At 39.7% G+C, this 11,288-nt stretch overlaps 2 protein-coding genes across 2 annotated transcripts; both read left to right on the top strand.

The window, feature by feature from the left end:
- Nucleotides 1-12: 12 nt before the first annotated feature.
- On the top strand, nt 13-4,595 carry ddx51 (DEAD (Asp-Glu-Ala-Asp) box polypeptide 51). Its single transcript, XM_071353239.1, has 16 exons — nt 13-441; nt 595-935; nt 1,038-1,240; nt 1,335-1,485; nt 1,581-1,726; nt 1,815-1,886; nt 1,984-2,090; nt 2,254-2,362; nt 2,474-2,619; nt 2,800-2,977; nt 3,062-3,177; nt 3,272-3,388; nt 3,480-3,581; nt 3,792-3,855; nt 4,139-4,273; nt 4,417-4,595. The coding sequence occupies exons 1-16, from the start codon at nt 419-421 to the stop codon at nt 4,441-4,443; spliced, it is 2,037 nt and encodes a 678-aa protein (XP_071209340.1). The 5' UTR covers nt 13-418; the 3' UTR covers nt 4,444-4,595.
- A 148-nt stretch (nt 4,596-4,743) lies between these two features.
- On the top strand, nt 4,744-9,867 carry LOC139545453 (leucine-rich repeat transmembrane neuronal protein 4-like). The gene is made up of 2 exons (XM_071353240.1): nt 4,744-6,936; nt 7,428-9,867. Exons 1-2 carry the CDS (start codon nt 6,933-6,935, stop codon nt 9,035-9,037), a joined length of 1,614 nt encoding a protein of 537 aa, XP_071209341.1. The 5' UTR covers nt 4,744-6,932; the 3' UTR covers nt 9,038-9,867.
- Nucleotides 9,868-11,288: the final 1,421 nt, after the last annotated feature.

Here is an 11,288-nt window from a genome sequence, read left to right as displayed (position 1 = left end):
AGGCTGCACATTACAGGGGTGGGGGGTTCTGAGGGTATCGGGCTTTTCATAACGCGCTCACTGCATTTAAAAAATATACAAATATTGATAACACTAGTTAAAATATTAAGCTATGACCAAATAAGATAAAAAGAATAGCGATACTTACTCACAAGATATAAAGAAAACATTACCTCTTAATTTTTGAAAGTGGTCAACCCTTTTTTTTTTGGTCAACTCTTGCTAACGTCATTTTAAAGCGACTTTAAACAGGAAGACACCTCCTTTCTCTAGATAGCTCTGGGAAAACACACACGTGTGAAACAGCAAAAAGGGTTTAAATTATAATATATATTGTGGTGGAATGGCTGCTAGATAAAGTTACATTATTGAAGTTATTGCCCACATCTAATTTTTTGGCCCTTTCAACATTTGAACAATGGCTCTGTTCCTTATTAATAGGTATGTTCACTCTTTGTTGTTCGCTAACGTTAGCTAGCTTCCTTAGTTCTTGATTGATATAGTCAGCTAGCTATGAAGTGTTTATTAAGTGTAATTAAAGTGTGTTTATTGGGGACCTGAAACCAAGTACATTGAAGACTATGCTTTTCACAGATACCTTGGGGATGAAGGAGATGATGGCTCGAGCAACGAATCTCGAGCCAAAGCGTTGTTGGCTAAGCTTCAGAGGAAGGCCAAAGTCAAGGAGCAACAGAGCTTGTCATGTCAAGAAGAATACCAGTCAAAAACAACAGTTGAGAGTGACGGGGGCACCTCGGTGAAGAAGAAAAGAAAAAACAAGGGAGGCAACCTCGATGAGACAAAACACCCAAAGAAGAGGAAAGAGCAAGTTAACCAGGATGTGTCCCCACCAGACCCTGAAGAACTTTCCGAGGGTGATAATGCACGAAAGAAGAAGGATACGAAAAAGATGCAACTGACAGAAGAGGAAAAGGGTGTGTATCTATTTTATATCACACATTTACAGTTGAAATGGTATAACATTCATAAGAATTAATTTTATATTAGTGTTCCTTATTGTCTTTGCTTCTCCTTAGATGGGATGAAGCAGACATCTGTCCACAATAAGAATAGAAACCTGCAAGAGGCTGCTGCTGCTGTCAAAGCAGAGCTGCTAAAAAATGATGATGAAATGGTGGAGAAAATTCAGACTGACCAGTCAATACAAGACACAGAAACAAGTAGCTCTCAGACTGGTTTCACCATACTGGGAGGATTTGAGAAAAAGATTATTCAAAAGGTTTGGTGAATTGCACTAGCGCGTTGATATAACTTGTAGTGGGAAATGTCTTTACAGTATGTTCATGATACATTTTATATATTTAATATGTTAGGTACAAAGAGTCCTGCCCAAGTGGCTTGCTGAACCAGATGTAATCCAGAGAGACATTACAAGCAACCTAGTCCCCATCAGTGACGTCCCGGGAATTTGTACTAAACTCCAACGGAAACTTGAGAGGAATGGAATTTATCACCTCTTTCCAGGTTAGCAGGCATGAAGGATTGAAAGTTGAAATCTGTTTTGGTATCGCAATGTGGGAGGGGGAAAGTACTCAACTTCTGTTGTTTTCCATTTGCAGTACAAGTGGAGGTCATCCCAGCCATTTTAGAGAGTGTATCTCATGGTCTATTGATTGGAAGAGGGGGCTACAAACCCAGAGACATTTGTGTGTCTGCTCCAACGGGGAGTGGCAAGACTCTGGCATTTGTCATACCTGTTATTCAGGTATGAATTAAACCATTAACTATATATATAATATATATAATGTTTTTTTCATTAGATAAGTCATACTTTTCTATTTTTTTGTCATTAGGCACTGATGGAGAGAGTTGTATGTGAAGTCCGGGTTTTGGCAGTGTTGCCCACCAAAGAGCTTGCACAGCAGGTAACTAGGGTCAAACCTTCAATCTCCATGATGGAGATAACTTGTGATTATTTTGGTTAGCTGAGCTTGAAAAATGTTTAAATGTTTTCTCAAACAGGTTTGCAAAGTATTCAGTTCATATGCGGAGGGCAACAGCTTGAAAGTGGTCATGCTTGCTGGTCAAAAGTCCTTTGCCGCCGAGCAGGCATCGCTCTCCGAAAACAGGTAAAGACACATCAAGGTCTTTCTTCCTTGGTGGATAATGAATTATTATATTTGTTTAAGCTTAGTTTCCTTTCATTCAAAATAGTATTTTTTGCATAAATAACACCATAATTTTAAATAGAAAATCGATCTGAAAGAAATACACATTTTGCTTGCTTTGCAGAGGCGGAATAAGCCACAGTTTGGCAGACATTGTTGTCGCAACCCCTGGGAGACTAGTTGATCACATCAATAAGAATGATGGTTTCAGTTTGGAACACCTCCGCTTCCTTGTGAGTCACTAATACTAGTACAATGTCATTTGTATTTTTGTGGGTGTTATGACTAACAGTATTTCAATAAAGGATTCATATTTCATGATGGTCAATATCAAACCTCTGCAGATTATTGATGAGGCAGACCGGATGATTGACAGCATGCACCAGTCTTGGCTCAGTCTGGTGACCAAGGCAGTTTACAGACCCAGGAGAGTTTCTGAAGCAGTCACAATCTTCAAGAGGACAGAGCCTGCATCTATCACAGCAGCGAGGTAAGACCTCACTTCTCAGCATTCTTTTTAGACAGTACTGGAAAATGCAGGACTGGCAACTATGTGGTTTGTTAGTGAGAATACAAACTGTTCTGCACCTATGGGTTGTGTGCGTTCATACATTATTCTAGGGTATATGCATTTCAGTGATGTAATACATCTGTTTTTACTTTGTGACAGCTTGTCACCACCGCAGATGCCTCTGCAGAAGCTCCTGTTCTCAGCCACACTGACTCAGAATCCAGAGAAGTTGCAGCAGCTAGGCCTGCATCAGCCCAGACTCTTCAGCTCTGTCCACAGTCAGTCAACGACCAACCCTAGGTCTCAAGAGAGGTTTAACTTCCCACAGGGCCTGACAGTAAGTTACAAAACATCCCAATTTAAAAAATATATAATTTATCCTATATTCCAGAGCATTGTGCCATTGTGGTCTCTTTTCTAGGAATACTATGTGCCCTGCACTCTGAGTAAGAAGCCCCTCCTCATCCTCCATTTCATATTGCGCCTGAAGTTTAGTCCCATTCTGTGCTTCACCAATTCCAGAGAAGCCGCTCACAGGTTGGTGAATCTTCACTGGTTTTCTCCTTACTGCATTATTGGATGAAGATTACATGTCCACAGCAATTTGATTTTGCTCTCTGTTCTCTGACAGACTGTACCTGCTAGTGCAGCTTTTTGGTGGAGTGCAGGCAGCTGAGTTCTCCTCACGACTCTCCCCCAATGAGAGGAAGAGAACCCTCAAGGAATTTGAACAGGGAAAGATCCAACTGTAAGTATGAGTGTCTGTTAGCGGATAATTGAATATCCTATTTTCTTAGCCATTCTTTGCCAAATATATATATACATTTTTTCTGTTCAAGTTTGATCAGCACTGATGCTGCTGCCAGAGGCATTGACATCAACGGGGTGAAATGTGTTGTGAACTACGATGCACCACAGTTCATCAGGACTTACATTCACCGGTAAGCTAGCTTGTTTTATTTGACTGTTACACTTGTAACTGCATAGGTTGAATTGTATTTGTTGTAGCTTTTGTATGCAATGTTCATACAACAAAATAGGAAAACGTGTTGTAACAACATTTAGTTTGTCAATGTAAAGTACTACAAGGGATACTTCAATGTATGCAATGTTCTTTTGCCTTTCTCTGCAACAACTTTTTGTTGGCACAGGGTTGGAAGAACTGCAAGAGCGGGAAAATCTGGACTGGCCTTCACATTTCTGTTGGGGATACAGGTGAGATGGATGTATTTTTCAAACATAAGACACAAAGAGCAATGAAAATATGTCAATGTGTGGCCAAGGCTGGAATGATAGCATTGCAGAAAAGCAGTATTCTGTCAATTTCATTGCTCCTCCATAAAAAAATGCACATTTCTATTTAAATAAATTTGAGTTTTGTTTAGTTGTGATTAAACTGCCAGACAAGTTTTAATAGCTATAAAATTGCTGCTTTAGTTATAGATCTACAGTTCTTGTATGCTAATTCTGGTTGATGTTGGTCATTGCTATTCTATAGGAGAATAAATTTCTGAAGATGGTGAAGGATGCAGGCAGCCCTGGGATCCACAAACAGATAGTCATGCCTGGGAATCTGAAGAGCATGGAACCCCACTATCAACAGACACTACTGGAGTTGGGGAATACCATAAAGGTAGTGTAGTAGACTCAGATCACTGAAATTCAAACAAACGACGTGAGGACAACTGTTGTCTGTTGCTCTAGCATTATTATCATCATCATAGTCGCAAGTTGTCATTACTTTTAACAGTACATCTTTTTATTTATTTTTCCCAGGGTGAAAAGGCCAAGAAGCGCGTCTAACACGGTGACTTGAGTCAATATACTGTAAGATTGTTCCTTCTCTTGTGACAGGCAAAACCAGTGGTCAGCATGCACACAATATTTAGTTCCAGGTGCAGAATTTTGTATGAAATGTTTGTTTTTCTCAAATAAATATGGGACATGTCAATTAATCTTTGTTTTTGATGAAACAATCCATTGGCTAGATGTTAAACACTGCTGAGCATTGCAAGCAGAGTTCACATGGCCCACTGTGAACAATGACCTGTTGCAAAATGATAGGCCCATGATGTCAATCCCCAGCACATTTGTTTCCTTGGAAGTTGTGGGACTGTATGTTTTTGGTTTCACATTGGTTGTGGGAACAAAGCCATAAGCTTCCTGACTGGTAATTATTTTTTTTTAAACGTTCTTAGAACAGAAGTGAAAAATTACCTGTTTTAAAAAGGTTTATTTTTAGGTTGCAGGGAGGTTCTGAAAACATTTTACTTTGGTTCCTTGAAAGTTTTCCTGGGAGGTTTTGTTGATTCTCTGAAAAAAGAAATTCTACATTTTGATGACTTTCACTCAATGCAAGTGGTCATGACTTTAACACTGCTAGCTTATTTGGGGTTAACTTTTTTGAACTACAAGCACTGTTAAAATGCATGGAAATTCATTTCCTTGGGCACTAATCATGCAGACACATTTCTTGTGACAAGGCATCAGTGAGATACAAACCTATCATCTTTTGTTTTCTATCCATGGAATTAGTCCACCAGGAAGGAGCTAGCATGCCATGTTCTTTTTAGTTTATTCAAACAGACCCCATTTTATAGGAACTAAGCGCTCATTATGATCAGGTGTGGCCAATTAGTGGGCGTGGCCAACACACTTAACAAGATAAAGGACAGTTTTGTTGATGCTGAGACTGGATTGTATGTTTTCAAATAACATTCTTAGAATGTTCTCTGAATATTACTCAAAGTTTCTTGTGGTTTTTATGGAAAGTTTTCTTAATGTTCTTAGATCAATTTGAGAACACAGCTTTAAATAGAACCATGAGGAAACCTGTGTGAAACGTTATGCTGAAGTACTGAAATTCCCGCATAATTTAACTTTAACTTTAACATAACTTTTGAGAACATGTCCCAATGTCGAACCAGTTGGAGAAAGTTCCTAGAACATTCCCAACATTGAAATGAAATGTAACCAATGTTTGACCTTTTTTTTTTTTTGTATAGTTCCTTAAATGTGCTGAGAATATTCCAAAGCCAAGCAACTATCCTGCACCATTCACAGAAAGTTAAGGAAAGGTTGTATGCAAATAACATAGGCCAACCACGCTCTCACCAAGCTCTAAGAAACATGGTTCTCAGAACGTTATGTGCTACCTGGGTAGGGACTTAAAAACAAAAATCCATTCTTCTCATTAATAGGAAATCACAAAAGGCCAAAATACTGCATTATTTCCTTTTATCCTGCCATTAGTTTAAACAGCACTGATCTGATTTCCCAAACACCATTGAGGTATTAGGAGAGATTCTTCTCACTGTTATTGCTGACCTGAACTGCACATGATGTATGTTTGAAGGGTCCCTTGTAGTACTTTATATTGACAAACTATACATCTTTTGTTTTTACTTATAGTTGTATGTAGCCATAATGTTGTTACAACACATGTTTTCCTATTTTGTTGTGACGCTATTTGTAGATACTGTGGGCAGTCGCCTGCTATAGGCTACAACTGCGAAATTAGTCATTACATTTTTTATGTTTTAACCAGATTAGGGAGGCTACTTTTTCTTACTTATGAAAATTCGTCATGAGTAAGGTAGCTTTTGTAAATAATTATAGATCGTTCATAAATCAGAGTATGTTGAACTTCTTTCAATAAATGCGACCGATTCTTATACAGTGAAATTCTCTCTCAATTCAAAGGGCTTTATTGACATGGGAAACATGTTTACCTTGCCAAAGAAAGTGAAATAGATCACACAATTTAAATAAAAAAGTAACAGTAAACATTACACTTAAAAAAGTTTCAAAGGAATAGAGACATTTCAAATGCCGCTATGTCTCTCTCCCTCTCTTTTCGCGAGGGTGCATGCATGTGTATGTAGAGAGCGAGAAGGCGCAAGGTGTTGCAGTTGCACTTGGTTGTGCAATCCGACACGCCTGAACGGAATTGTTTATTGCGCATAGCCAGTATTTCCATTTTTTTTGCCGCGTACGGGTGAAGTCACTACCAGTCCAGTAGGCTATTTAGGGATGAGTACATTGTGCTCTTCCGCGGATATATTGAACTGTTGGAACTGCTGACGTTCTAACTTGTCTTTTATTCTGATTTAAAGTATTATTGTCAGTGATGTATACATTTAAGAGCATCTCTTGAAACTCACGAGGCAATTCATGCAATATTTTCAGTTTTCTATTGGTAGAGCAGGCGTGTGTCGAATGAAAGGAGTTAAATTCATTATTTGGACAGTTCCATGGTGCTGAAAGGATTGCTCATATTTCACTAAGCAGCAATGGGTAAGTGACCACCAATGAAACCCATGAAGATACATATTTCTATTTCATGAAAGTTTATGGTGCTTTGAAGCTTTGTTACATAAAACTCCTTGATGCTTGCTTTTCTTATGCAGTGTACAACCAGTATTGCATTATATAGGGTTTATAATGAGGGGTAGTTTGGCTGCTCTAAAACCCAACAAAAGATTGGTCACTGAGTAATATACCTGCCCTTTTATATATTTATGAATATGCATTATACATTATTGAGCTCATAAGTGGTATGAAATGTGAAAGTTATTCAGTGTCTGTTCTGTTTCTATGCATTTATGTCTTAGAAAGACCCATCACCCATAGTTGACAGGATTTTCACTTCACAGAATGCCACAAAAAAATAAAAATCTGCCTGAAATATCAATCTGTCATGGACATTGCACAGTGACAGGGCACACATGCTGAAATGGAGGTGTGCTTTGGTAGCCCCATGCACTCAAATCTCTTCTCATCTACAGGTTCCCTAGTTTGGGATAGGCATCTTTCATGTCTTCTTCTCCTGTCATCTTTTCTTCTGCTGCTCAGCAAGGGGGAGAGGATGTGCCCAGCAAGTTGTCGCTGTGAAGGGAAGATTGTTTATTGCGAGTCTGGCATCTTTCAAGATATCCCAGAAAACATCTCTACTGGATGTCAGGGTCTGTCCCTGCGCTACAACAGCCTACTGACTCTGCTGCCTTACCAATTCGCTCATCTCAACCAGCTCATCTGGCTTTACCTGGACCACAATTCCATCACTGCCATAGATAGCTTAGCCTTTCAGGGTGTGCGTAGGCTCAAAGAACTGATTCTCAGCTCTAACAAAATTACACTTCTACAAAATAAGACTTTCAATGCTGTACCAAACCTGCGTAATCTTGATTTATCCTACAACCAGCTACAGTCTCTGCAGCCAGGTCATTTCTATGGTCTGCGTAAGCTCCAAAACCTTCACCTACGATCCAATGGTCTCAACAGGATACCTGTACGCACTTTCCTGGAGTGTCGCAACCTGGAGTTCCTGGACCTGGGTTACAATCACCTACGCACCCTTACCCGCACCACCTTCTTGGGGCTGTTCAAGTTGAAAGAGCTTCATCTGGAGCATAATCAATTTTCAAGGATACATTTTTTTATTTTTCCACGCCTTAACAATCTACAGGTCCTCTACTTGCAATGGAACCGCATACGAGCCATCAATCAGGGCCTGCCTTGGATCTGGCATACGCTGCAAAAATTAGACCTCTCAGGAAATGACATCCAGATCTTGGACCCAGCTGTTTTCCAGTGTATGCCAAACTTACAGATACTCAATCTTGAATCCAACAAGCTGAGCAACGTGTCTCAGGACACGGTTTCAGCGTGGGTCTCCATTACCACCATCAGCCTGGTGGGTAACGCCTGGGACTGCAGCCCTACTATCTGCCCCCTGGTGACCTGGCTGAAGAACTTCAGAGGCTCAAAGGACATCAACATGATATGCAGCAGCCCCAAGTCAGTTCAGGGAGACAGAGTAATCGACATAGTGAGGAACTACACAATATGTGTGGACATATCAGTTGTAGACCAAACCACAGCTATGATCATGAGGCAAACCACAGCCTTAGTTGTGGACACCAAAAAGCCCACCACACCTCTCTCTAACACGACCACAATAACCCAAGGTCTACATGCATCAACTGTACAAAGACTCACTCCACAACCTGTGACAGAAAAAGACACAACAGAGTCCATACTCATGACCTCCATCTCTCCAGAATCCTCCTCATTTTTCCCAGAACTAGAGTTTGAGCATATGGCCTTCCATAAAATCATTGCAGGCAGTGTAGCCCTATTTCTGTCTGTGTCATTGATCCTGCTGGTAATTTATGTCTCGTGGAAGCGCTACCCCAATAGCATGAGGCAGCTGCAGCAGCACTCAGTCAACCACAAGCGCAGAAAAAAGGCCCGGAAGCAGGAGCTTAACCTTAACTCTCAGTTGCAAGAGTATTATTTGACTTACCATTCAAACTCTGAGACCATGGATGCATTGGTAAATGAGACAAGGGCCTGCCCCTGCACGATTTCAGGATCCAGAGAATGTGAGGTATGAAAGTCCATCTGAAAAACGCACTCTGCCTGGGGGTCAGAGGTAAATGTTTTCCATAGGGATGCACTGTAAACCTCTTTAGTGAATGGAGACTGAGTTAAACTTCCATCCTCTGACTCTGTTCTTACTGTTGTTTTAAATTCAAGTTATCCATCCTAAAAACGCACTTTACAGCTGCTTGGGAGTCAGAGCTAAATGTTTTCCATAGGGATGCACTGTACAGATCACTGTGTGCATGGTGACTGACAACTTACATCCTCTGTTTGACTCCTTTTATTGTTGTTTTAAATTAACGTTATCACATTAAGAACAAATTGATTGAATGAATTAATCCTGTTTGTGAATATAAACCTAAACCTACTTTCTTTCAGCAGGAAAATAATCCTGCAGCAACAGGAAATTTGTGGATTATAATTAATGGCCATTTTTGTAGGGGTTGATACATTTTTCCTTAGGGCAAATCAAGTTTTAAGCTAGTAATAATAAACGTTAGAAGGCTTTTTAAGCCTTGAATACACTAGAAATGTGCATTTCCTGCAGTGCAGGAAAATTCTCAGCAACAAAAGAGGGATCAAATTGAGATGGCACATCTGTATCTGCTGTTGATTATATAATTACCCCACTTTTCACTTTACTTATCCTTGAGTAATATTGAGATCTTCGTGTTAATACTTGTATACAAGTAACTGATAGACTTTATGTGTAGTATTTTCCAATATTTAGCTCTTGTTTGTTTTATGGAATTATGGTAACTGTATGTAAAATTGAATTATGTCATTAAACTTGTGAATGGTAGTTGCTAAATAATGGGTGTCATAAACATGATTACATTATTTTGTCCTGTTTTTAGTCTTCTTACTGGCATGCAATATACCAAAAAAAGCCAACAGCATTAGTATGCTTTCTATTGAGGCACTTCACCATGACATAAAACATGGTGTAACAAGACAATTTCAAATTTTATGAAAAATGCATAAACGTTTTTATCCTGTCTGATCCAGCACCTGGGACAAATGTTTTATGGATGTGTGGGGTATACCAGCCCACTAAGGCTATGACAAATGTTTTATGGATGTGTGGGGTATACCAGCCCACTAAGGCTATGACAAATGTTTTATGGATGTGTGGGGTATACCAGCCCACTAAGGCTATGACAAATGTTTTATGGATGTGTGGGGTATACCAGCCCACTAAGGCTATGACAAATGTTTTATGGATGTGTGGGGTATACCAGCCCACTAAGGCTATGACAAATGTTTTATGTATGTGTGGGGTATACCAGCCCACTAAGGCTATGACAAATGTTTTATGGATGTGTGGGGTATACCAGCCCACTAAGGCTATGACAAATGTTTTATGGATGTGTGGGGTATACCAGCCCACTAAGGCTATGACAAATGTTTTATGGATGTGTGGGGTATACCAGCCCACTAAGGCTATGACAAATGTTTTATGGATGTGTGGGGTATACCAGCCCACTAAGGCTATGACAAATGTTTTATGGATGTGTGGGGTATACCAGCCCACTAAGGCTATGACAAATGTTTTATGGATGTGTGGGGTATACCAGCCCACTAAGGCTATGACAAATGTTTTATGGATGTGTGGGGTATACCAGCCCACTAAGGCTATGACAAATGTTTTATGGATGTGTGGGGTATACCAGCCCACTAAGGCTATGACAAATGTTTTATGGATGTGTGGGGTATACCAGCCCACTAAGGCTATGACAAATGTTTTATGGATGTGTGGGGTATACCAGCCCACTAAGGCTATGACAAATGTTTTATGGATGTGTGGGGTATACCAGCCCACTAAGGCTATGACAAATGTTTTATGGATGTGTGGGGTATACCAGCCCACTAAGGCTATGACAAATGCAGCCATGCAGGATTCACAGGGTAGAGTTCTACCTAGGCTCTATGGAAGTCTATATTTCCATTTAGATTGTATTTACATTTCACATTACAGATTTTTTTGTCCTTATCCTTATAATAGTTGCTAATTGTTCCAGAGCAATATAGCTGTCTGAATATTTGCTTCTCTCAGGCTTTTAAAGCATGTGTTCGTTTATGATCTCAATGACATTGAAATGTTTGCTTCAAGATGCAGAATCACTGAATTGCATTCACTTGATCACTATTATGCTTTTAACAGAGGTCTTAGTTTAAGGGAATATTTATTTCCCCAGATCACACGTGTTCTCAAGGATAGATGCTATGTATCTAAAAGAGTGAATATCATATATTCTACA

The sequence above is a fragment of the Salvelinus alpinus genome, chromosome 19, assembly GCF_045679555.1.
Source record: "Salvelinus alpinus chromosome 19, SLU_Salpinus.1, whole genome shotgun sequence".
Taxonomy (NCBI): domain Eukaryota; kingdom Metazoa; phylum Chordata; class Actinopteri; order Salmoniformes; family Salmonidae; genus Salvelinus; species Salvelinus alpinus.
Note: the sequence above shows the minus strand (reverse complement) of the source record. Positions and strands in the feature narration are given on the sequence as shown.